This window comes from Capra hircus, chromosome 10 (genome assembly GCF_001704415.2).
Source record: "Capra hircus breed San Clemente chromosome 10, ASM170441v1, whole genome shotgun sequence".
NCBI classification, from domain to species: domain Eukaryota; kingdom Metazoa; phylum Chordata; class Mammalia; order Artiodactyla; family Bovidae; genus Capra; species Capra hircus.
In genome coordinates this window covers 2,989,924-3,016,688 of record NC_030817.1, presented here as the reverse complement: position 1 = coordinate 3,016,688, position 26,765 = coordinate 2,989,924, and the positions used below count along the sequence as shown (strand labels likewise).

The following is a 26,765-nucleotide window of genomic DNA, read 5'->3' as shown; positions in this document are numbered from 1 at the left end:
AACCTCTATGCAGAACAGTGTAGAAGAGAGGAGAACCAGCTACAGAGATAAACACGGGTTTAAACTCCAGTCCCTCACCAGCTGTGTGACCGTGGGAAAGTTACTTAGTCTCGCAGAGTCCACTTTCTCATCTGTAGAGACAATAGGCCTGTTGTAAGCTGGGTGCAGTGAAGCAGGAGTGCTCTGGGAATGGCCTTCACTAGCTAGAGATGACGTTATGCTGTTTTCTAGTTGGCCTCAAGTGGATAACAAAGTGCGTAAATCAGCGTGCTTCATCACACCGAGTATGACGGAGCTGCATTTTCTACCAGGGGCCTTCCTTGGGCTCTCAGCTCCCTCAGCCTCTCTTTTAAAGACATCTGGGGTGCTCCGGTTTTCCGTCTTGGTGAAGCAGCCCAGAATCACCCTCCAGTCCCTGGAGGTCACAGCGCAGCAGTTTAAGCCGCACCCACAGACCGTGACACACAGAACCCACTAAGGACACCTCAGGGGAGCTTCCCTGAGCCCACAGAAGCCCACGGAGCCGCAGCAGCCCTGGGCCTGCGTCACCAAAGGCTGCTTTTACCAGTGGCTCACAAGGCAGTCTTGGACAGTGGTGAAATCCTCACTCCTCTTCCGTGGGGAGGCCTTCTGGAGACCGCCCACTCACTGTTCCTACCCCACTCCACAGAGCCTCCTATGTCCACCTTTCCCTGGGTCTAAGCTATTATCTCTAGAAATGTCACCAAGATTCAATCCCCATCATTTCCATAGATAATCAAACTCAGAGTGTTTCAAAAGAAAGCAAAAATAGGGTAAAATGTGTGTCTACTGGGCTATGGGGCTGTTCGAAAGAAGTTCAAAAGAAAAAGATGAAAGACATTAGAACTCGCGGAAGTCAAAGACAAGACGGACAAAGGGCAGAGGATGCAGAGAAGGGCAGGTCTGCAGGGGGCACCACGCTCTGGGGTGAGGCCCCCACGCCCACCCTGCACCACACACGGCTCACCCCCAGCGGCGGAAGCCCTTCCACTGCGTTCTTCTTCGCGGAGAGGAGATCGGACGCTGGCCTCTTTTGCAGGGAGTCCCTCCGGGCGCGGTACCTCCCCGACGTGGTGAGGTCCGACTCGGACGCAGATGGCGACAAGAGCCCGTCCCTCCGGGGCTGCGGGCCCTCCCCAGGCGCGGGCCCCGGGGCCTGGGGCTCCAGGATGTGCAGGGGCCCGGGGGCCAGGGGCGCGGTGTGGGGGGCGTCTGGGGGGCGGCCGCCCCGGGGACCGGGTGGCGGCGCAGGCCCCTCCTCGGGGTCCTCGTCCTCGTCCTCGTCGCTGCTGTGGATCAGCACGGTGGCGTCGGACAGGGACTTCCCGTGCCCGCCTCGCAGGCTGCCCCGCGGCCCGGCGCCGTCCTCCGCTCGCGGCGCCCGCTCCCCCGCCGCCAGGGCCGGCGCGGCTCTCTCCTGCAGCCGCAGGCCCTCGAGGCCGTGCACCAGGCCGGCCAGCTCGAGGCTGTTGCGCTTCTGCAGCCGCGCGCGCCGGGCGGCCGTCAGCGGCTCGCTCACCTCCTGCAGCGAGTGTGCCACCGGCGAGCTGTCCTCCTGGAAGGTCTGCACTGAGTGGTGCACGCGGCGCGTGATGAGGTCGGGGTTGCTGCTGCTGATGGGAGGCTGGCGGGACAGGTCCGGGGTGCTGTTGGCCGGCCGCGGGTGCGGGTAGGGGGGCGGCGGGCGGTACACCTGCGTCCTCAGGATGCTGGGCGCCGGGCAGTCACGCGCCTGCAGCTGCGCGTTGGTCAGCTCGGGCACGCTCACGGCGCCCAACCCCGGGCGCCGCCCGGCCACCGAGGCGTAGGGGTAGGGGGCCGGGCTGTGGAAGCTGTGGCTGAGGCTGAAGGTGCCGGGGGCCGCGGGCGGGGAGCCCGGGCGTGCGTGCTCGCGGATCTCGGGCTGGCTGTACACCAGGCTGAGGTTCCGCAGCGAGCGGCTCTGCCGCTCGGCCGGCGCCAGGCCGCGCTGCAGCTGCTTCATGACCGTCTCGTAGTCAGGGGTCGGGCGGTAGGACGGCGGGATCAGGGCGCTGTGCCGGTGCGAGGGCACGTAGTCGGGCCTCAGGACGTCGCTGCCCGTGATGCTGGGGTTCGAGGACCCGGGCGAGGGCTGCAGGTAGGGCTGCGGGCTATTCAAGGAGCTGGTGCTGTGCGCGCTGTACACGCTGCCATTGCGGACGCGCCCGCCGAGCTCCACCTGCGCGCGATCCAGGCTAGTCTGAGAGTGGCAGTAGAAGCCGTTCTGGTTGGTCACGAAGAGGTTATCTGGGGGCGGGCGGGACAAGCCAGTTAGCATGCATTCTATGAGGAGATTTTTTTTCTGAATGTACTGACTTAGACCAATTACTGAAGACAAACACTGAGACGGCCTGAACGCCGATGACGTTCATGAAACTCCAGGCTGAAGGGACCTGGCTCTACTCACACCGCCGGACCCTGCACATGCGGTTTCTGGGCGCCTCACCTCCTCACCTCCAGAATGGGGTGGTTCTGCCTGCTCCAAGAGTGGGATTCAGGACCTCACACCCAGTAAAGAACAGCCAAATCTATGCTCAGCATTAAGAGTACAACTATACCATGAAACACTGCCCTCTTCTGAAAGTCAAGAGCATGTGTTTTACTAGAGACAAAGCAGGCTTTCCAGAACTCTGGGGAGCTAACAGCAGAAATACCCCTAGGTGTGTGGCCCTGCCGATGCTGAGTGAGTTCAAGCACCAGCTATCTGCAAACATTTCCTGAAATGAAACTCAAGGCGGATTGTGCGGATTCCCCCAGAGTGAAGCTAACAGGGCAAAGAGTTCAGCAGGATCTAAGCCTCACAAGGTCTCAAGTGTCACTGGCAGCTGCACAGCTCAGCAGGGGAAGGAAGCCAAGAAGACCCCCGCAAAGACCCCCGGCTCCGCCCCTGCCTGAGTGAGACTGGGGTCACAGTGGGCAGAGTCAGGAGCCTCATGTGTCCACGGAGGCTGTGTGTGTGCCTGCCTGGGCTGGAAGGAGGCCTGCTTCTTCAGTCCAGCCTGTAGTTCACCTGGAAAACTATTGAGGGTGACTTTTAACACTTCAGTGGAAAGACCACCAGAGAACAGTTGCCATTGATAAAAACAATCTTTTTCTGACTCAAAAGCCTCCTGATGGTTTTATCCAAGGGAACAGCAGACCAGCAGCTCATGCTGGTTTCTATTCCAGCGGGGCACACAGCCACGGAGACACGGGCCTCAGAGGCAGCTCATGCTCTCCCTGTGGATGCACCGCGCTTATCCCGCCTCGAGAGCACCCTGAGGTCTGCGTCTGTGGCGCCCCCTCTCCTCACAGCTACCAACGCTCACTCAGCCTCACCCCCGCCCATCTAGACCAGCATAATACCTGCTGGTCCTGCTCTGCGCACCCCCCAAACTATCCAATTATGAGTCTGCATGTGTAGAAGACTCTGCTAAGAACTAACGGGGCAGGGAGGGTGTAGGGAATGATTAGGATCCAAAGAAAAAGGGAAAGGTAAGCACAAAAATCACGGGAACCCAAGGAAGAAGTGTTGCAACTGAAGGAGGGAAGAGCCGCGAGTGAAGGAGCCCAGTGTCACAGGAGCTGGGGGAGGGAAGGAGCGCTTCCGGCTGGGGCTGAGCGATGGGGTCAGGGCCACCTCCAGGACACACGGCGCTCGGGGCCTGGAGAGCGGGCGGCTGCAGTTTCACCAGTCGGGGCCCCTGGCTCTGAGTGCTCTCGGGGTACCCTCCTCCCTGTGGAATCACAGTCAAGGAAATGTGAGCAGGCAGTCCCCTGCCTCCTCCTGCGACCACCCTGGCCAACCTTCCAGAAGGAAGGGGCTCCCGCCCAGAGCCCTCCTGCCAGGGCAGGGGGTAGGCAGGGAAAGGGCGCCGAGGGTGACAGAGCGGGGCGGGCAGCCGGAAGACTCGGCAGAGAGAGCGTGGCTGGAGAGGGCTCAGAGCGGGTGCGGGGGGTGAGGCCTGGAACAGGAGCACGGAGGGGCATCTCAGAGGACGCTGAACACTAGACATGGACGATCGTCAGGGAAATGGGACGAGCCCAGCCGCCGAGTGCCAGATGAACCAGGGAGGGTGGGAACTGAGAATGTCAGCGCCTGTGATGCTGCGACTCATGAGAGGTCTCAAAAAAAAAAAGACTGCATTGGCAGGAGCAGAGGGATAGGGAGGAAGAGAGATGGAACAGATGTTCCATGAAGTTAATCAGAGGCAAGAGGATTTGCAACTGTCTGGGTACGGAAGGCAAAAAAAAGAAAAGAAACATTATAAGCAGTTTGCAATCCCCAGAACCAGGGGGTGACTCCACCATAAAGGAGCAGGGAACCTGGGAAAGGGCCTGGTGGAGCAGGTGATGAGCTGGACTCCAGGACGCCACTGCAGCAAGCGGTGGCAGCAGATAACATTCCGAGTGCTCCCACTCAGCCCACAGTCCTGGGGGCCCCCTGAACGGCCCCCAGGCTGTTGGACAGGGGGCGCGTGGGGCCGGAGCTCAAGAAGGAAGGTGGGCTGGGGAAGGCAGACAGTCCTCCTCGCTGAGACCCCAACTGCGGATGAGAGAGATCAACCGGATGCCTGCGGAGGGAGCGGGCCCTGGGCAGACCTTCGGGGCAGGGAGCACCGAGGGGGCAGGGAGCACCGAGGGGGCAGGGAGCACCGAGGGGGCAGGGAGCACCGAGGGAGCAGGAGCGGAGACCATCCGGCGCGCGGAAGAGGCTGGAACGCCGGGGTCCGCCGGGAAGGAGGGTGCGCGAGGGCCGCTTGGCGGAGCAGCACAGACGGGAGGGGAAGGGGGAACCAGCAAGCAGAAGTGGCACACAGTGGCACCCTCAGAGGTGGGGAGAAAATGAAAGAAAAGATAGTTCACGCTGCAGTCTGGAGGGAGAGGAAAGACATTAGGAGGCTCGCAGACGGAGAAAAAGGGAGGACCGGGGAGGAAACACACTGCAGAGGAGAGAGACTTTTCGGGGTGGGGGTCGGGTGTCAAAGCCACAGGAGGGCAGTGTGGGAAGAGGAGAAGCCAGTGAGGAAGGGAACAGCAACACCCCGGGGTGCACACTCTGGGACTCCACAGTCGACTCTGTCCGCCCCCCGCCCGCCCGCCCGGAGACTCTCACCCAACACACACGGCACAGCACCAACAATGCGCCACCACCTGCCTCCTGGTCCCCTCACGCCGCCCTCCACAGTCCCCTATGGGCCTGAGTGAGTCCAAGCTCCCACTTCGCCGTCTGTGCCAGGGCAGTCACTAACCCCCACAAAAGCGGGGCAGCGGCCCCACCCAGGAGCTCGCCACTCCCCACCTTTCGAAGTCACCCCTCTTTCCAGAAAGCCTTTCTCAGACTGCCTAGCTCACTCTCGTCACAACACGCCTGTTCCCTTTGTACCTAAGTCATCTGCGTACTGTGTCATCCTCCTCTATTAGGTTCTAAGCTTCTTAAGATGTGGAATTACCTCTCTGCATCCGTCTCCCCGCCTTTATAGCAGAGCCTTGTGGACAGAGGAAAGTAATAATGCTTGCAAAATGAATGCTGGAGGTGCAGCTTCAGAGGCCCTGTCTTCACATAGCTCACTGCGCCCATCATTTGAAACATAAACATAAACAGAGGGAAATGATCCTTTACAATGGGAAGGTCTGAGGCAGGAACACACACGGAGCAAGCCTGGGGCCTCCGGGGCCAGAAATCACAGAAGCGCTCAGAGCCCCCGGGGCACACGTTAACAGGACTTGGGAGCCAGTTTGAAGGAGTGCCCATGGGCCAAATTCAGGATCAAATCTGAGTATCAGAATCTGATACTACATGTTTGCTATCCACATCCAAAAAAAAAGCTGACTCTAACAGCAGCCTCTTTTATGAATCCAGGTTGGCTATCATCATGACAATAATTCTGTGAAGTTAAATTTTTAAGTTATTTGTGTGATAACTTCAGCCAAAAAACTCTCCTGGCTTCAAGATCTCCAAGCCTTCATGATTTATTCAAATTACAGTAATTTTGTAAGGCATTTCAGAAATGGTGCACTTTACCTAGGGAAGAGGCGTACGGTTCTGTGTAATGTCCATTATAGTGCAGCTGGGGCGGGGCGGCCGGTGCATAGGGTTGCGGCTTGGGCTAAGAATCGGAAAGTCGGAAACAGGATTAAAACACATCACCTGTGGAAATATGCGTAAACAGTTCTTTTCTGGCTTCTTTCTCTTCACTGAGAAACTTCTGAAGGAGCCTGATGTATTATATATGAAAAATAAATATCAAGACCCTGTAGCTCTTACCCTATCTATCCTTTTCAGGGTTTTCCAGAAAGGCAATGCTAAGCGCTATGCTCTATTATCAGACAGCAGACAGCACCAGAAAGCAGGAACAGACAGACGTTTCCTGAATTCTTATATAAACAATCGATTAGAAGAAACTTACATGTACTACATTTAATCTTATTAGCAAAACCATCTAGTATTTTAAATATCTACTAACTTCTGATTACTCTTGGCTAATAGTCAATATCTTTAATATTAGGTTGGACCTAATATTTTAAAATATATAACACAATAAATGTTAAATATATAAATATTAGGCTTAAGTTGTAGAAAATCACCATTTCTTTGGTCACATGTCAGCATACTTTAACAGTTCAAACTAAAAACCAACACCGCTGAAAGCCTATTTTATTAAGGAAAGCGAGAGAACTAAAACAAAAAAAGGCAACTGCAATTCTCCCTCTTTCTTACCAGAGACAGCCTCGAAGAAGACCTCCTCCTAACTGGGTTCACAATGACGGTCTGCGTTTGCCTGTAAAAATACGACACGTCTTTGAGAAACACATATACACATGCTCATATGCACACAATCTTCCTAAACATGCTAATAAGAAAGTAAAAGGATATATCTTCCCAAGCGACAAACTCATCCAGTCATCAATCAGAGAAAAGGCAGGCGGTCCCCTGGCTGGACTCCAGGGTCTGAGCCTCTCGGAACAGCCGTCGGTCGCCTGGCTGAGCCCAGGGCTGGGCAGGAGGAGCTGTCCCCACTCCACGCAGGCAAGCCCTCTGGAGTGACCGGCAGCAGAGCGGAGGGGCACCAGGCGAGAGGGCCACAGACTCATCCCCAGGGAGAGTCAGCGTAAATGCACTTCTCCTGCGGGCCGGGCTCAGCGCTCAGGACGGACGGCCAGCTGCCAGCCTCAGAGCCAGAAGCAATGAAGTGCCTTTGATGGAGAGCCTGTGAGCCGCCAACCACACAAATGATCAAGAGACAAGCTGGGAACTAGGGAAACTTAGGGATATGTGTGTTAGCTGCTCAGTCATGTCTGACTCTTTGTGACCCCCTGGACCGTAGCCCACTAGGCTTCTCCATCAGTGGGATTCTCCAGGCAAGAACACTGGAGTGGGTTGCCATTCCCTTCTCTGTAAGAACATATATTTCCTCTAAGAAACTAAGGTAGGGAGAACAAAAGAGTAGGAACATTGGTTCAGTGGGCTGGTGGTAACTCCATTTACGTTCCTTTGCAAGAAACTTCTCTCTGGTTCTAAGTATACTTTTAAAAAAGAAATGAAAAGTATTCAGGAGTCCTGGCTAATATTTATCAGATAATTTGAGATTTTAAGCTATTCAGAGCAAGCTCCATCTTTGAATAAACATAGGTCACAAATAAGCAAAAGAAAATTCCTTTTGTCAGAATCTATCTTTTAAAGATAAAGGCAGGCATTTTTGTTGTTTCTGTGTGTGGTCAGTTTTATTGTGAATAAGATCTAGGAACCTACACACATAGGATTGTTGGGTTTGATCATGATGCAATTTTGTCAAAGCACTTTTTGAAAAAACTTTGAGCGTCTATTCCTGGCCCATAGGCTTATGTGACATGTAATTACAGATTACAAAAAATGTCATCCTTGGTTATAGTGTTCCTAAGGACTAACTACTAGAAAATCCATAATCACAAACTGAACATTAGTTCCATTTAATCAGTAAATTTACCATCTCAAGCTTAAGTCTCAAAAATTATTCTCAGCACTGTAACAACAAATTTCTTATATTAAATCCCTAAATATTAGTTAATTTTTATAAGATTTTTGAGGTAAAAGAAAATTATTCCTAATAGGAGCTGTCATGTAGCTGCAACTGCTTTTATGAGTTGACTTTTTTTGATTAAACTTTTTAAAATAACTTGTTTATCATTGGAACATATTAAGATTGCTGATGAAGAATAGATGTCTTTTTCCCAAAGGATACTCCTATTCTACCAGTAATTATTCCGCAACAAAAATAAAATAGACGTGAATTCCATTAGATTGCAAACATAGCCACATTAGTTGGTAAGACATTAGTAAAGTCAGGAGGGTGTATTGAGTGTTTCCCCCCCCTTAATTCATTTTTAATTGAAGAGCAATTACAGAATTGCGTTGGTTTCCGCCATACATCAACATGGATCAGACACAGGTCCCCTCCCTCGAGCCTCCCTCCCCGTTCCTGCCCCTCTAGGTTGTCACAGAGCCCCGGTCTGAGTCCCCTGAGTCACAGCAGATCCCACTATCTATTCCACGTTAGTATAAGTCCGTTCTCTTTTGAATCGCTACCTAACTGCACACTGTCGTCGTTTAGTTGCTCAGTTGCGTCTGACACTTCGCCCCCGGACTGCAGCCCTCCAGGTACAGAGATCAAGCCCTGCTGCACTGGCAGGCTGGGTCCTTTCCCACCGAACCAACAGGCACACTCCTTAACTGCACGTTAATATAGTCCTCAACTTAGCATCCAGGATTTGAAGACACTGCATCTTGCAGCGTCGAGGTTTACTTTCCCTTTATTCTCCATCGTCAGGCCTAGGTTTAGGCCATCCTAGTTGGCCTTTGAAGTTTATATTTGGTCCAGAGACTCACCAAATTGACTAAACCTTTAAAGGACTACAAATTCAAAACGCAGAGATGAGGAAAAAGGCCATTGATAGGATCTTCCAATGAGGTGTCCAGAGTTGCCCAGCCGGACACAAAAACAAAGGCTGTTAAACATGAAGCCCAGGGATGGGAGCTTTGGAGTAGGGGTGGTGCCCCCACACGGGGATCTATTCTGGTGCCTGCTGGCGGCCCCCAGGGTGGAGGCGGTACCCCTACACGGGGGTCTATTCTGGCACCTGCTGGCGGCCCCCAGGATGGAGGTGGCACTGCAGAGGCCACTTCTGCTAAAAACAAACCAGCACGTCTTCCTTCTGCCCAGCTGACGTAGGCAGCCTCTCCGTCGGGTCTACATATTCTAACCTCTTTCTTCTTGCCAAAATCCTGAAGAATGCAGTTTTCTAGGAGACCAGCTAACCTTAGTACACAAGAGAGAATGGTTAACAGTTGGTAGTGTTTGCAGGCAGTTACTATGCTGGTGGGTGCTTCTAAAAACGAGACAGCTAAAGATCTTGTGGGGGCTGGAAATCACTGGAATATGTGTATTGGAGAAGACACAATATGAAAAGGTTGCTAGCCCAAGTAAAACAAATGACATTACTTATTGAAACAGTGCGAAAGGCTATATACGATTACCTCGGGGAATCCAAACACCAACCCTGAGAAGGAGGCTGGTTATTATACTGATTTTACAGGTAAGAAAATGGATACTTAAGATTAAGTAAATTGCTCCTGGTCACATGGCAAATAAGCAGAACTGGCATTAGAACCAGGCAGGTCTGGCAGACTCCTGAGCACACGCTCCTAACAGCTGATTATCTGTCTGACACCCCCTCCCCACCCCAACAGATCCATGGGCTCCACCAAGGCAAAGGGCACACCATGGCACCACTGGCACCTGGCACACAAGAAAGCCACCGAATGTGTGCTGAACAAGTGAATGAAACAGCAAGTGAGGACTACAACGGATGCTTAGGCTAAGCACTTACAGCTCGGGCTTCCCTGATGCTCAGCTGGTAAAGAATCTGCCTGCAATGCAGGAGACCCCGGCTCAATCCCTGGGTCAGGAAGATCCCCTGGAGAAGGTAAAGGCTACCCACTCCAGTATTCTTGGGCTTCCCTTGTGGCTCAGCTGGTAAAGAATCCGCCTGCAATGCAGGAGACCTGGGTTCCATTCCTGGATTAGGAAGATCCACTGGAGAAGGGAATGGCTACCCACTCCAGTAATCTGGCCTGGAGAATTCCATGAGCTGTATAGTCCATGGGGTCACAAAGAGTTGGACACGACTGAGCGACTTTCACTTGGGCTTCCCTAGTGACTCAGTTGGTAAAGAATCTGCCTGTAATGCAGAAGACCTGGGTTCAATCCACAAGTCGGGAAGATCCCATGGAGAAGGAAATGGCAACCCACTCCAGTACTCTTGCCTGGAAAATTCCATGGACAGAAGAGCAGGACAGGCTGCAGTCCATGGACTCCCAGAGTTGAATGTGATTGTGCAATGAACTGTCACTTACAACGTACACTTGAACTGTAAAGACAGTAAATTTCCAAGAGCTGACTTTTGCTTTGTGAGCTTTCTTTCTTGTATATTTCAAGCTATAGAGGAGTGAGATTTTGATGCACAAAAAATATATTGGCTAGTGAAAATACCCAGAAAATATTGACCTCAGTGACCTTCCTTTAATGGGACAGGGGCTTTCTCTTCTTCCAGGCTTCTCACAGTGTCTTCAAAAACCCTGCAGCAGGGTTTTTGTCCCACAAGAAGGGGGACAGCCCCAGCTCCCTCCAGGCAGAGCCACTGCATCTCCTGATCACAGAAGTCTCCAGAACAGACTGGCTGCTGTATTTGCCAGTAGCCCTAAACTGCAGGAACACTTGCCAATGCTGACAAGGCTGAGCAAGGAGCCCACTGGCGACAGGAATCCAACCTTCCCCTCTAGAGAAAGTCCGTGGAAACTTCTGCCACTTAGCTTTGCAGCTTTGGGGACACCAGACTCCCCTTTCCCCTCTCTCCCCAGAGAGAAGAGAAAGAGCCTCACACACACAAAGAACCCTCTCAAGATTCCTTTTCCCTCTGATTCTTCTCATGCACGACTGGATCTGGGCCTTGGGGTGGCAGAGAAGGGGAGAGAAGTCATTCGACCTAAGAAACTGTCACTACCTCATTTAATTCCTATTCCAACTCTAAAAAAATGCTAAATAAAACTCACATTATCCTCAACCTATAAATTTAAAAAGCAAAGAGAGGGACTGCCCTGGGGGCCCAGTGGCTAAGACTCTGCATGCAGGAGGGCCAGGTTCAATCCCTGGTCGGAGAACTAAGATCCCACATGTCACGGGCCAACTAAGTCCAAGTGCTGCAACAAAGGCCAAGCACAGTCAAAAAAAGAAAAAAAGAATTTATTTCTCTTCACCTGGGGATCAAGTGCTACATTCACTTCCTGTAGAATGAAGTGGGTATCTTCCATCATAAATTATTTCATAGCAATAGTTCATGAAAATGGACTTCCATGATTTAACATGTAAGGAAATTAAAAGAAAAATGTAGAAAATAGACCTTTACATATAATTATTTCACTTTAAAAAATACTCATTTCCTTATACAAATGTAACATATGCAACTGAGGATCTAACATAAATGTGGTTTTATTTATATTTGGGAATAAATAGTAATATTACCAAAAAAAAAAAAAAAGACTGGGTCATTTACCCCCCCCACACACACACACACATAAATTCTTTATTTTCCCTCTGAACTTTAAAACTATTACCAAGGGTGATTTGCCAAAAAACTATTTTAAAAAGGTATTAACCACCAACCAATAGGGATGCCTACTGGAAAAAGATTCTGTCTTATGGTTTATTTCAAATGACTGATTCTTCATTAATTTCCAGGGGGGGGAAAAAGTGAACTGAGGGAATGATGGCTCATTATTACAAATACTCTTATTAAACTTATGAAAGGCTTTACATCCACAAAAGGGCTGTGGCCCGGGAGACTGCGCACGCACCACTTTGCACGGAACACACGCGTCTGCACACAAAGCACTGCCACCCACGCCGGGCAACAGGCTCGGGCGGAGGAGCCCCAGACGCCACCGCCCGGGACGCCGGCGCCGCGGAGCCCGCCGCGAGGGGGCGCCCTCCTCACACAAAGGCGCCCGGAGCCCTGAGCCCCGCGGCCGGCAGAGGCGGCGTCGGCCACGGGGAAGGCAGGGCCGCCGCGCCTGGCGGTTCGCGTCTTCCGCGGCCCCGGCGGCAGAAGCAGCGGGACTCATCTCATATGAAAGGACGGTGGAGGGAAGGGGATGCAGGGAGCCCGGGGCCTCAGGGCTGACTAATCGCTGGATGGCCCTCCCCAGCGGACGTCCTTCCCGCCCCAAGCCGGGCCCGCCTCTCTCTGCACCGCGGCTCCTTCACACCGACCCCATGACCCGGAGAGCGCCTCTCCTTCCCGGGCCCTAAGGTACAAGCCGTCCTTCCGTCAGGAGCAAAAGGACGGCGGCGGGGAGCAGGACGGCTCGTCCCCCCGGACTCCCCGAGCCTGCTTCCGGCTCGTCACTCGGAAGCCGTCCCCGGCCCCGCCGGACGCCCGGGCCTCAAGACTCGCGGGAGGAGCCCTGCGCCCCCAGCCCCGGCGGACGGACGCACCGGACCCGCGAGGCTCGGCCCGGGCAGGGCCCAAGGCCGGGTTCCCGCCCTGCTGCCAGCCGCTCGGCAGGGCGCGAGTCCGCGCTTGTCCGTCCCCACAGCGTCCCTGTGAATGGGCACCAGGACTGTGCAGACGGCCGCTGTGAAGCCAGAGGAGACGAAGGCGGGCCACATGGCACCTGACATACAGGAAGCGCCGACTGAACCGCGTGATACGCGGCAGGAAAAGCAGCACTGAGCGCGGCACGGGACAGGCAACGCGGCGGCCCGGCAGCAGCGCTCAGGCTGGATCTGCACGAACGAGGGTGAGCCCGCCCGAGAACAGCAGGGCGGGCGCCCAGCGAAGGGCACCAGCCTGGGGCCGCGACGGGCACCAGACAGGCAGGGACCGAGGGCCCTGGGAGCCAGGACGGAGGCTCGGCGGGGCACTGGGCCCGGAGGAGGCGGGCTGGAGGGGAGGGCAGCGCAGACGTGGGCCTGAGCGATGACTGGGAGCAGAGCTGCGTCTTTGGCTCATCGGTTCTGGAGACTGCCCAGAGCAGGCGCGACAGGGCCAGCAGGCCGGCTGGGGGGCAGCTGGTGAGCTGGAGCAGAGAGCAGGGCTTCAAGAACAGGGGTGGGGAAGGAGCGGAACCGCTCTGGTTCACATGGCCTTCGGCCGGGAAGCCTCTCCGAGCCTGTGCTTCCGGTTAGGTACCCTCCCAAGGGCTCCGACAGCACCACAGACATCCCGGGGCAGGGCGCGTAACACTCGCTTCTCCGGGTCCACTCGGCAAAGCCGTCAAGGCCTCGGGAGAGCGAGGCCCTTGCTCGGCACCGGGAATACAGGGGTTAACAAGAGGGGCGCGGTCTGGGCTCTCCAGCCAGGGGGGATGCAGACCACAAACAGAGAGGGGGACACCCAGATCCAGGGGCTGCGGGCCATGAAGGGGAAAGAGGTAGCAGATGGAGACGGGCGCGCGGGGCGGTCAGGAACCGCCTCTCTGGGCCTGCCCTGGGGGTCCCTGGCTAAGACCCTCCACTTTTGCAGGGCGCTTGGGTTCGATCCCTGGTCAGAACTAGATCCCACATGCCACAACGACCCGGCACAGCCAGATAAATATTTAAAACAAATAAACAAAAAAACCGCCGATGAAGGGCACCTCTGAAGAGGCCCTGATGTAATGAGGGGCCAGTACATGAAGACCGGCCTCAGAAAGAGGAGGAGAGGGGGTCGGACGGACGGAGGGCACGCTCACAGACCAGAAAGGATGCTAGTGTGGCCGGAGTGGGGTGAGCAAGGAGGGCAGAGGGAACAGTGGAACCAAGCAAGCACAGAGCACGCGCGGCTATGCACTTCCAAAGACGAGGGCGAGTCAGTGCAGGGCCTCAGGCAGAGTGAGAGGATTCCGGCTGACGATGCAGGCGGCTACAGGCAGGGAGGCCCGGAAACAGCCAGAGAGCTGCGGCAGTATTCCAGGCAAGCGCCAGGGCAGCCGGCACGAGTTACCCGCTGAAGGAGCGGTCAAGATGGCCTGACTGAGAGAGATTCCAAGGTACAGAGCTCGCGGAGCGCAGGACGAACTGCGCTGGGAGGGCAGAGAAGCAGGAACGGCGGAGGAGCTCCAGCTCCGGGGCTGGAGCCTGTGCTGTGCCAGGCGCGGGAGCAGCGCTCGGGCAGGAAGGCGAGCCGTGGGCGGAGTCTGGCTCCAGGCGCGTCACCAAATCGGAAGCCCGCGAGGCACCCGAGCGGAGACGCCAAGGAGGCAGCCGGGGTGCGAGTCCAGAGCTCGCGGGAAGGCAGGCTAGAGAGTCAGGTGCGCTGCAGGTACAGATGCTGCCAGGAACCGGGTCAAGCCGAATCCCCTGCGGAGTGAGTGCAGACGAGAAGAGGTCCGGGGGTGAAAGCAGCCAAAGGGATGGGGAAGAAACAGTCTCAGAAAGAGAGAGAGCAGGAGAGGGGGGCGTGGCAGCCAAGGAGGGGACAGTCCGGGCGCGGGGAGGAAGGGGCGGGCAGAGGCTGGGCGCCGCCAGCGCTCCAGTGAAGAGCTCAGGGGACCGCCGGGTGAAGGTCGCCGCCACGCTGACAGGGGGCGCCAGTGAGGGGTGGCGTAAGGGAAGCGCTGGGAGGGAGGGGAGAGAAGGATGACGCCACTCTTTCCAAGGGAAAAGAAGAAAGGTACAGCACCGTGGCTCCAGGGACGTGCAAACGGAGAAGACGTGTTTAGAGGTAAAATGAGACAGCATGTTTGCGTCTTAACAGGAATGACCCAGCAGAAAGGGGTAAGCCCACGGGGCTAGGAAAAATGTACATTAAGAAGGGGTGTAAATTCTTCAAATGGCTGGATGAGCTGAATGAGCTTTTGTGCCTCAAAGTGTTGATTGAAAAGAATTTTTTTTTTCCTTTTAGCTTTCAAGAATTAGAATAATTCTGTTACTAGTTGAAAGAAATCTTAGAGGCCTATTTGTGGATACTAGAGGTTGGTCCAAAGCTAAAATGAAAAATAACTGAGAAAATTTTAACACACAAAAGCAAAGAGATTATTATAAAAATGTCATTCAGAAGTTATCTTCTTAAAAAAAATTGCCTTTATAGATGATACCCTGTAGCTCAAGATGAAAACTTCTAAGGTCATCATTTCCCAGTATCCACGGGCAGGGTGTACTTACAGGCTGCACTGATTTAGTCTGTAAAATTTATGTCGCGCAACACAGAGTCTCCAGACGTATTTTGCTGTTTCCATGTCTTCCTAGTGAACAAAAGACACACAAAGTGAAGCAAAGTACATCTACAACTTGATACAGAGCTTATCTGAGAACAAGACAGACATGGTGACATGGTGCATCAAAGTCGCTTCTAACACACTGCGACTCTTGCATTGTCTACCACTGCACCCCACATATGAATGTTGTAATTCGGATTCATTATGAAGACCACCTGGGGAAGGGAATGGCAACCCACTCCAGTATTCTTGCCCGGAAAATCCCATGGACTGAGAAGCCTGGTAGGCTACAGTCCATGGGGTCACAAAGAGTCAGACACAACTGAGTGACTTCACTTTCACACTTTTAGGGGAAGTGTACATAGGGTGCTTGGCTCAAAGTGTGGTGTCTAACAAGGGTTTAATAAAAGTTTCAGCACCTTAAAAAAAATTATGAAGACTAACAAAAAGCTCTCAGTAGTACAATTCTTATATTAACAGTTTCCAGATGACATAGAAATCTTTAAATTAATGAAAATGTCATCTAATTATGAAAATGTCATCTTTTAATATTACTCAAAGATGTGACTAAACAAAACATTTTTATTATTAACAAATAGATACTCAAAGACATTTTTAAAAGAAGTAACTCAGACCCATGGCTTTCGTCAAGAGAGTAAAGGTAACTGTGAAACAGTATTTCTACAGAGCTGGATGCCTTTAACTGTGGTGTTGGAGAAGACTCTTGAGAGTCCCTTGGACTGCAAGGAGATCCAACCTGTCCATTCTGAAGGAGATCAACCCTGGGATTTCTTTGGAAGGAATGATGCTAAAGCTGGAACTCCAATACTCTGGCCACCTCATGCGAAGAGCTGACTCACTGGAAAAGACTGATGCTGGGAGGGATTGGGGGCAGGAGGAGAAGGGGACGACAGAGGATGAGATGGCTGGATGGCATCACCGACTCGATGGACGTGAGTCTGAGTGAACTCCGGGAGTTGGTGATGGACAGGGAGGCCTGGCCTGCTGCGATTCTCAGGGTTGCAAAGAGTCAGACGACTGAGCGACTGAACTGAACTGATTCACTTATCAGTGGGAGCCAAGATACAGTGTTTCCTTTCTTCCCTACTTGTGCTCATGCCTGCTTAGTCGCTGTGCGACCCCATGGACAGTACAGGCTCCTCTGTCCATGGGATTCTCCAGGCAAGAATCCTGGAGTGGGTCGCTACGCCCTCCTCCAGAGGATCATCCTGACCCAGGGATCAAAGCCCGTATCCTGCACTGCTGCAGGTAGATTCTTTACAGCTGAGCCTGCGTACGTAATTTAAAGGTCATCTTAATCAGACAGTATTTATCCAAAGACTCAATTCATTCAACAGTATTTACTGAGCAACTTTGCTAAGTGCGATTATGCAAAATGTTATAAAGAATAAAATTTTATGTTTTATAAACTATGAAAAACTATCATTTTAAAGCTACTCCCCCAAACATGCACACAGAAATGTTAACTTTTAGGAAAAACAGTCCATGCAGATTCCTAATGTTTACTCACAGTTTGAAACTGGATGGTCTCCTCTTTATTTGCCAGCTCTAAGGCAAAAAAGGACTTATTGTGGGACATGTTAGCAATATCATGCCACCTGAGAACAACAAGCAGAAAATGGTCATATAAGGACTCAGATTTTTACTAAGAGACAGAAGATTTTTTTCCATTTTGAGCTTAATGTATAACCTATTATTTGTTATTTTAGGAAGAAAACAGGGCTTTAATTGGTGAGCATGCATTTTATAACTGAAGTGACAACAGGGAGGTACAAAAAGTAACGCACGTAAACTAAACCAGAGGCAAAGCATTCAAAACTGTAAACTTGGGGACTTCCCTGGGGGTCCAGTGGTTGAGACCCATGCTTCCAATGCAGGGGCGAGGGTTTGATCCCTGGTCAGGAAACTAAGATCCTACATGCCACACAGCTAGGCCAAAATAAATACATAAAAATGTAAACTCTACTCATCCTTGTTTGCTGGACTAGTCTGATCAAATATCCCAATCTCAGCTCCCAATGCTCCTTTGTTCATTCAACAAACGCTTTAGCAGGCACCCACTGTGACGATACCAGGCATCTTGTGTTCAATCCTGAGGCACAAAGATGAGCGCCGCCCTCAGAGGGGCTCCAGTGGGGGGTGGGGGCGGGTGGAGAGCACAGACCTAACAAGCACTGTTACCTTCTGGTACACAGGGCAAAATAAGACCCAGAGGTAGAGCGGAGATGCTCTACAAAGCTGGGGAAACAGGGCCAACAGAAAGTTCAGATGCTGGGAACCCAAAGAGTGAATTAGTCTAGGGGTGTTCACCAGGATTCAAACTCCAATTCTGAACTTTCCAACTTTCTGTAGTTTAGCATGTTAAGGTTTTATATATTAATATTTTATTACACACTGCATAATTTTTACAAAGGGAAAAACAGGTCTGGAAGAAAAAATTTTACCCCTTTATCTTTCTCCATCTTATTAGATTTACATTTATTGAAATAAATAAAATTCATTCACAATAACATGGTACTTCATTGCTTTTGTGTTTTAATTTTCTGGATGACCTGTGTACCGAGCATGTGGGATCTTAGTTCCCTGACCAAGGGTCAAACCCAAGCCCCACGTGTTGGAAGGCAGAGTCTTGACCACTGGACCTTCAGGGAAGTCTCTAATTGCTAAACTGAAAGATTATGAGTGTCATATTAAAGAAGGCATTTTAGAACTTCCTATCCAGTGAGATAAAGGAAGCCCACGGGGATGTCTCCCGTGTTCCTGTGACCATTCGAGCAATGTCAGGGTCCTTCCCTTCAGTGCCAGTTAGACCCATCTCTGCCCCCTGCCCTGCAACTGAGCGTGTTGGGGAGACAGGGAGCAGCCTGGGGACCTGAGAGCAACTGCCCTCGGGAGCCGCCTGAGCCAGGGCAGGGCGGTCCAGGAGCGGGGACCTGTTCCCCAGGCCGGCACAGACTCCACGGTGACAGTCACCAGGGAGAATTCAGGCGCCCAAAGGCAGGAGAGCAAAGGAAGTGAAGGGACACACAATACTGAAAAGGGAGCTGCCTCCACCTGGAAGCTCGCTGCTGCAAGCCAGCCACGCTCAGCACACTGCTATCTGTCCTCTGTCCTCCTGACTAGGCTACATTCTAAGACTTCCACAAATGAAGAGCACCACGCTTTTTATAATCAAGAAAAGGGAAATCTGCATTACAAACAGTAATTTAGATGTTGGTATTTTAGGAATTTTGGTACCAACTAGAATCAGGGAAAGCCTAGATTTCCCATGAGAAATAGCCAGGGAAACCAGAGCTTAAATGAAAAATGCGCTGCTCGTTTACATCAGTGTGTGTGCATTTGTTCAGCCCCACGGCGGTGAATTTTGTTTTTTCCCCCTAAGGCTGGGGTACAGTGGGCATCAGGGACTTTATTCTGAACCTGATGAAACGTGTTTCTAAGGGCACAGAGCCCTTCAGCCTCCAGGAACTCATCCTAACATGCAAACCTCAGCGACTGAGGAAAGAAATCTGATTTTGTTTTTTAAATCAACTGGGATCTAAACCCTGAAATAAATACTCATACTTTACATAGAAAAGAAAGAAAAGAAAAATTCACACACCAAGACAAAGAATGGCCTCTGTATGGTAAGAAAAGAGTCACACGTCTTTAAACATTTCCTAAGCAGGCCACCATTATAAACACTGTTTTCTGCAATTTAGTTTTGAAGTAAGTATCTTATAACTATTGCAGTCAGGTGCAGTTTTATTCTAAGAAGGGTATGTTTCCATTTCCTAGTGAGGCCTTGGGAGACACTTACTTGTGAGCAGTACAGTTAGCACAGGGACTAAAGCTCAGCCACCAGCAGGAGCCACAGAAAGTGCACAGAAAGAGGAGTACCTGAACACCACAGGGGGCCTCCCACTCTTGTGCTTCACAAAGACGCCTTCGAGACACGCGCCGACAGACACGTCGCAGCCTTGGCTGTCCTGGGAGGAGAAAGCGGACAAGGAAACACGGGGCAGCAGAGACACGGGGGGCCCGGGGGCCCCACCTACCCCCACTCCTGTGTCCCACATGGAAAAGGCCTGGGAGACCTCCCCTGAGGGGGAAAGTCTGCAAGTATAAACGTGTCACCTTGGAAACACATATGAAAATACAGTTGGGCTCCTTAAGGAATTCTATTCCAAGAGTAATTCCAAGAACAAAAGACAAAACAGGAGTATCTGTTTTGTGAGAAAACTTCGGCCACGAAGACCTCAGCTTCATTTCCAAACGTCTGCACAGGTCGGGCTTCGGGCAGCACAGCGTCCCTAGCCTTCCCTGCTAAGCTGCTGGAACGACTCAGGCGCCCGCAGAGGGCCCCCCGTCTTCGGGCCTCGCCTACCTTGGCAGGGTAGCTCTCTTCCCCGTAGCCGTCCATTCTCTCTACCTCCTGCATGTAGAGCGTTTCCGCGTCAGGAGCTGTGAGGCCCCTGCAACCCGAGAGATCTGTCAGACAGACTGTTCACAAACTAGGAAAATTTCAGAAGAGCTTGTTTGCAAAAAACTACGTCTCGATCGGGTATAAAGCGTTAGAAACATTTCAAGTTTCTAAGCGTCTGTGATTAGTTTATCAATCCACCAATTTTTACTGAGAATCAACTACATGCAAGAGCACTGTGCTGAATGCTGAGGGCTGGTTATGTGAGGTCCAACCCCTTGGCCTCGGGGCAGGCCAGGGGGGATGCAGAAAGCAAAACAACCTCCCAAGATTTCAGTGAGAGCCAAACTTCTCTCCAAACCACCAAAGTGTCAGACAGTACTAAGCACTGTGTGCTAAACACTACACGGTGAGTAGGGCGAGTAACAGTTAGCAGCTGGCTTTGGTGACAGCATGACGAGGGTGGGCAGGTAGGCGGGAAGGCAGTGTGGGCAGAGGAGGAGGCCACTGCATGGACACCTCCTTCCCAACCTCACCTTCTGCTGCTCCACACACCCGCAAGGTACCCCCCACCACAACCACACCAGACTCTCTGTGTCTTTGAACATCCCACGCTCCCTCGTGCCTGCGAGCCTTTGCACGTGCTAATCATGCTTCCCGGTCTAACTATCATCCACGTGTGCACCTGGTCAACCCCTGACCCCCATCAAGACTCAGCCTGCACACCCTCTCGCTCACCTTCTCAGATTGCCCTGCTCTACGCAGACCCACCACCTTCTGTGCACGCCTCTCCCCCGCACTCATGATGAGAACTATTAAGTGCTATTACAGTGGGCTGTCGGAGAAGGCAATGGCACTCCACTCCAGTACTCCTGCCTGGGAAATCCCATGGGCGGAGGAGCCTGGTAGGCTGCAGTCCATGGGGTCGCGAAGAGTCGGACACGACTGAGGGACTTCACTTTCACTTTTCACTTTCATGCATTGGAGAAGGAAATGGCAACCCACTCCAATGTTCTTGCCTGGAGAATCCCAGGGACGAGGGAGCCTGGTGGGCTACCGTCTATGGGGTCACACAGAGTCGGACACAACTGAAGTGACTTAGCAGCAGCAGTACAGTGGGCTGTACTGCCTACCCCTGAAGACCCTGGCAGGTCACGGTTCCATTTATCTTTGTGCCGCAGCATTGAGCACTCTGCCTCATAACAGAAGATAGCACTAAATTATCTTTTAAGGAGATGCACAGATGAATGAATAAAAATAGCAAACGAGAGAGAGCAAGGTATGCCCGAAGTATTAATTATGCTGAAAAAAAAAACGGGTTCATTTGGACAGCAGAAGATAGAGCTGGAATGGCAGGATTGAACCAACTTGTGAGAAGCCTTTAATCCCAGGGGTGATGAACTCAGGCTGGTGGAAAGCAAGAAGACTCACGAACACTTGAGGAGAGGAGGGGAGACAAGTCGAAAGAGCTATTTTAGGAGAATTAATCTTCTGTGAGTGACTGTCTGGATTTGAGTGGGGACAGACTAAAGGCAAAAGGTTATTTTTAATAGGAAGGGGTGAACAAACAATAGGTTATAATTAGACAGACCTGGGTTCACATCCCACCTCTACCACATGTAACTTTGGGCAAGTTATTTATAGTCTTTGTGAACTTGATTTTCCCAATCTGTAAGGAGATAATAACATTTACCTTAAAGAGTGGTTATTAAGAATTTGATGATACATACAGTACTTGGGACTGAGTGGCACTTGGTTTAGCGTAAAACCTAGCGTTCTCAAGGACAGGGTTTTCAGACAACACATTCAGCTTCACTCTCAAAGACCAGGATCTGCCCAGCAGGGGCCAGAACAGCAAGCCTGCTGCTCCCAGCACAGTGTGCCCGGACGACAGGGAGACAGCTTCTAAAGGCAGCGGTGAGGCTGGGGGGCAGACCCAGAACATCACATCTGCCACAGAGGAAAAAAGGTCTCTCTAATCTTGCGTTAACCTACACAGGGCCGGGCCACCGCCCAAACCTTCAGTATGTGGGAGGAAGGACGGGCAGCCTTCAGAGGCTGGCCCCTTTCAGCTTTCTCAGCTTCATCAGTGACACAACGTGAATAACAGACGGGTTAACAGGGGGGAGTGCTCGGAAGGGCGCATGGCAGGCGGTGCGAGCTCTGCCCAGGTGGGGAGAGCTGGGCAACTAGCAGCAGGCGCAACAGCAGCAGAAAAGGCCCACATTTAATGCTGCCAATGCACGGCTCAAACTCAAGACAGGTACTGTCCCCACTTCTCAGCGTTACCTGTATTTCTGATGCAGTAAGGCCACTTTTTGGGTTGCTTCTTCCAACACTTTTTCATCCTGTAACCACTCCTGGGAAAAACACATGACAGTAAGTACGGAAACAAATCACTCAAATTTCTTAGGAGGAATCTATGCTACTGTTATCGACTCTTGTCTCCAGCAGGCAAAACTAGGGCTAGAATCAATATCTGAGAGCTTCACTAAAGGACATAATCATGACCTTTCTGAGAATTAAGTGGCTTCTGCTCAAAAGCCAAAACACTTGCCCTGCCTTCTCAATTCATCCCAGAGAAACTTGCTGTTGTCTAGTTGCGAAGTCATGTCCAACTCTTTGTGACCCCATGGAATGTAGCCCACCAGGCTCCACTCTCCATGGGATTTCCCAGGCAAGAACACTGGAGTAGGTTGCCATTTCCTTCTCCAGGGGATCTTCCCAATCCAGGGATCAAGCCCGCGTCTCCTGCTTGGCAGGTGGATTCTTTACCACTGGGCCCCCTGAGAAGCCCCCAGAGAGAGTTAGAGACGGGCTATTTCAGGTTGTTAACACTCATCAGCCAGCTCTAAGCCCAGCACGCAGCAGCACCTGGCGCACTCCCCGGCTGGCTCCACAGTCAGAGCAGCCCACCACTTCCTACAGGTGCTGCAACGCAGCTTCCCTGTCAGTTCCACCAGTGTTGACTTTAAAAGGCAGAAAGCAGGGTCTTTTTGTCACCTACTCTTTAAATTGTTGATGAGAAACGATATTCACTTCAACATAATTCTGTGAGGGCTCAAGTTTTCAGTTAAAGTCAAAACCTCTGAGGTTCCTCAGAAGCTGGAAATGAGTGCCTCTCTTTAGACTCACATTCCAACTCAAAATCAGTGTCTCTGGCTGCAGCCCCAAGGCCACAGACCCTTCTGCTTCTGTGCTTTTAAAGGACTAGAAGTCTATTACAAGGAAAGTAACAACTCAAGCTGTTTATAAGGAGGAGCTGATTTTTCTTAACTCTATCCCTACCTAGCAAGTCTAATAATATATGGACTTCATTTCAGGGATTATTAAGGGCCTAGAAACGCACTGTTGATGAAAGTGTCCAATGTCAAAAGAACGCTTACCACAGGAAGCAAGGCAAATTTCTGAAGAAAATCCTGGGATTCATACTGATCAAAGTCACCAAAATCAGCTATATAAAATCACAAGTATTCACATGTCAATTATGTTTAATTGGAAGCAAAACATATACAACTAAATCCAATATGAAGCATACAGATGGTGTGCTTGTGACTGAGAAGTCAAATCTGCCTCATAGCTTATAAAATGCATATTTTAAAAATTCCTTTTAAAGTGTCCAACTCTTTGTAACCCTATGGACTGTAGCCCACCAGGCTCCTCTGTCCATGGGATTCTCCAGGCAGGAATACTGGAGTGGGTTGCCATTTCCTTCTCCAGGGGATCTTCCCGACCCAGGGATCGAACCCGGGTCTCCCACATTGCGGGCAGACTCTTTAACCAGACAGATTCACATGTCTGGGCTTGGGAAAAAAATGCCTTTTAATAAAATGGAAAAAAAAAAACCACATTACAAATTGTATAGAAATCATCTCATTTTTTTGTCATTAGAAAACAAAAATCTACCCTATAATCATATATGCCTACTTACGTACAGAAAAAATGTTCAGAACAAACCAAAGCATTCATGGTAGTGATTACCTCTAGGGAATGGAATTAGATCATCTGAATATGTTACAGTAAGATGTATTTGTTTAGAAAATTTTAATTGTTAAAAAGAAACTGATAGTTCAGCAAAAAGCTTATGAAAGACTAACTCTTAAAGCCAAAGATAACACTTAAGATTCAAAGTCCTTTGAAAAGGAACATGGCTTCATGAGTACAGAGCCGTTTTTTCATCTAGGAAGGATATATATCTCCATGTCTGCTAACGTCTGAAGGAATTTTTATTAATGATTCTTTTCATTAAATTTCAATTTCCAAGATTAAATGCCAGTTATCATTTGAAATAAAGCCCCATTAGAAGTCTTTCCAAAGTATATTACACAGGTAAACACATATGGATTAACCATATGACAAATGACAAACAACTCAAAGATACTTGTGAAACACAAAACTATCTAATAATACTATGATTGGCAATGTTCTAATCTAGGGCAACTATTTAAGAAACCAACACCAATGACATATGCTTAAAGTATAAGCGAATATAACCTTATCCACCCCACTGTTTGGCTGATCTTTCTTCTGAAAATACGAGCTAGCAGCAGATCAAGGCCCTGCACTAGAGGAATCCATGGCATGTTAAGTGCTGTGTGTGTGGGCGTGTGCGCGCACACACGCGCGCATATGTGTATATTTCCTCTCTACTGTTGGTCTGTGCTCTGCTGACGTGATAACATGCTTAGCCTTCCAAAGTCTCATATTTCATTCAAGTAATTCAAACCCATTCCTCCTCCACAAGAAAGCCCCTTAGATAACAGAAATACTATTCCACTAACAGAGAAAACTACGCTATAGCAGTTACTTTCTATAGTCAGTTACTTTAAGAATTCCTTGCTGTTTCTGTTTAACATGCATTTTAATCTGATTGATCTAGTACAGTATCAATTGCCATTCTTTACCTTGAACAGCTAAGCCTGCAAGCTGAATTGCTTGTTCTAATGTACAAGGAATGTTTCCTTCCAAGATATCTTTCTTCAGCTGCAGATAATACTGATACCTATTAAAAAAAAAAAAAGGTCAGTTTTTAAAAGTCAATGTCGGTATTACCTCCAATCGGACACAAGGCATTTTATCATAATTTGGTAGAGAAGCATCAACTAGCCAAAATTAAGCTCAGATGATTTCAAAGAATGACAGGAACGTTCCTTGATCATATCTATACTGACAAATACACACAGACACAACAATTTATTGAGTCACTTATTCTTCACTGTAGTTTATTTGAAAGCTACAAACTATAGACACCTAGGAAACAGCTGGTCATCTATCTTATACCCTGTAAAACTGTCTCTAAGTTTTGTTGTTTTAGTTGGAAAAACAGAGAATCAATGGTGAATCCATACTTTAAAAACTCTTTGGAGCAACTTGGTGATGTAAGACTTTCCTAGCCCTGGACAGTAAAGTCAGAAGAAAAATGGTTCCTGACATTTCAGACCAGGCGCATAACAAAATGTTCTTTATTGAAATACCATAAAGGATAGTTGCTAAAATACTTTATAACAGGCTTTTAATGTGGGCTTACTTATGTTTATGTTTTCGGTATATAGGGTATTAGTTACCAGCACAACCTTTAGTCAAGCAAACTCCGGTTAAATTTCAGATCTCCAATTTAGCATTTTGCAGGAACCTGGGAAAGTCATAATCTGTGGGTTTACATTAACTCCAGCAAAAGGTGGGTACTATCACCCCTTCACAAGGCTGAACACACCAAGGAATATATGTTAAGGTCTTAGCATAAAACTACAACCTAGCTGGAACTTAAGAAACAGCCACTATCATGGCTAGCAGCAGTCCCCCACTTGCAGCCAGGCGGCAGTATTTCACCTGGCTGACTTCTCCATTTTGATAAAGCTCTACAGTGAAGATCTGTTCTGCCTTCCTTTTATTTATTCACTAAGGTAATTACTGGGGCCTTCTATGCGTCAAGCACTGTTCTAGATGCTGGGGATACAGTGCTGAACGAATTTCCCTCCGTCAGCAAAGAGCATGCTGGCAGCACCGGGTCTTGCAATTGACGAGGTCTTCCTCACTGATGAGGAAAACTTGCAGCTTTCCCCCGGGAAGCTCCTTTCAAGCATCTGAAGTCGTCTATATCGAATATGCTGTCCACATATTCCACCCGAAATGCTCTTGGTCTTTTCTTAATCAAATCACTGGTCAACAGGTGCACACTCTAGACTGGTGCCTAGATTACGGCATATACTTTCCTACCTGGTCGCCTGTAGTTTTGTAACCTCTAATCTACCTTCCCCGATGGGTGATCTTTGTAGAATACACATTTCATCATTCCCTTCCATTAAAACTCAAAAATGCCTGTCCCTATTGGTCTATGACTCTATGACTTGGGCATCTCTTTTTCCAAGCCTCTGTTCTCCTCTCGAGGTAATATCTGAAATTCCCTGAAAAAAATAATCAGTTGCTTCTATTATCCCCTTACTTTGCACAAGCTACTCCCTCTAACTAGAAAATTCCTCGTAAAGTCAAGTGAAAAGTCACCATCTTTACCTTCCCTATTCATGTTCCCTGCAACCCACTCCTAGGAATCCAGCACTATAATTCAGTTCAGTTCAGTCCAGTCAGTCGTTTCCAACTCGTTGCGACCCCATGGACTGCAGCACACCAGGCTTCCCTGTCCATCTCCAATTCCTGAAGCTTGCTCAAATTCATGTCCACTGAGTCGGTGATGCCATCCAACCATCTCATCTTCTGTCGTTCCCTTTCCTGACTTCAATCTTTCCCAGAATCAGGGTCTTTTCTAATGAGTTTAAGTTCTGCACATCAAGTGGCCAAAGTATTGGGAGTTTCGGCTTCAGCATCAGTCCTTCCAGTGAATATTCAGGACTGATCTCCTTTAGCATGGATTGGTTGGATCTCCTTGCAGTCCAAGGGACCCTCAAGAGTCTTCTCCAACACCACAGTTCAAAAGCATCAATTCTTCAGCACTCAGCTTTCTTTATAGTCCAACTCTCACATCCATACGTGACTACTGGAAAAACCATAGCCTTGAGTAGAAGGACCTTTGTTGGGAGAGTAATGTCTCTGCTTTTTAATATGCTGCCTAGGTTGGTCATAACTTTTCTTCCA

General features: G+C 50.2%; 1 protein-coding gene across 2 annotated transcripts in view; it reads right to left on the bottom strand.

Annotated features, from left to right (window-relative positions):
* PTPN21 (protein tyrosine phosphatase, non-receptor type 21) overlaps window positions 1–26,765 on the bottom strand; it is a 74,462-nt gene that overhangs the window by 11,489 nt on the left and 36,208 nt on the right. For both annotated transcript variants that reach the window (XM_018053881.1, XM_018053882.1), the window contains exons 4-13: window positions 24,581–24,678; window positions 23,063–23,130; window positions 21,966–22,036; window positions 19,641–19,728; window positions 19,154–19,242; window positions 16,785–16,872; window positions 15,201–15,280; window positions 6,743–6,803; window positions 6,047–6,131; window positions 989–2,289 (exon numbers count right to left, since the gene is read on the bottom strand). In XM_018053881.1, coding sequence (XP_017909370.1) covers window positions 989–2,289; window positions 6,047–6,131; window positions 6,743–6,803; window positions 15,201–15,280; window positions 16,785–16,872; window positions 19,154–19,242; window positions 19,641–19,728; window positions 21,966–22,036; window positions 23,063–23,130; window positions 24,581–24,678 — 2,029 coding nt within the window. The remainder of the gene's footprint in view (window positions 1–988; window positions 2,290–6,046; window positions 6,132–6,742; window positions 6,804–15,200; window positions 15,281–16,784; window positions 16,873–19,153; window positions 19,243–19,640; window positions 19,729–21,965; window positions 22,037–23,062; window positions 23,131–24,580; window positions 24,679–26,765) is intronic.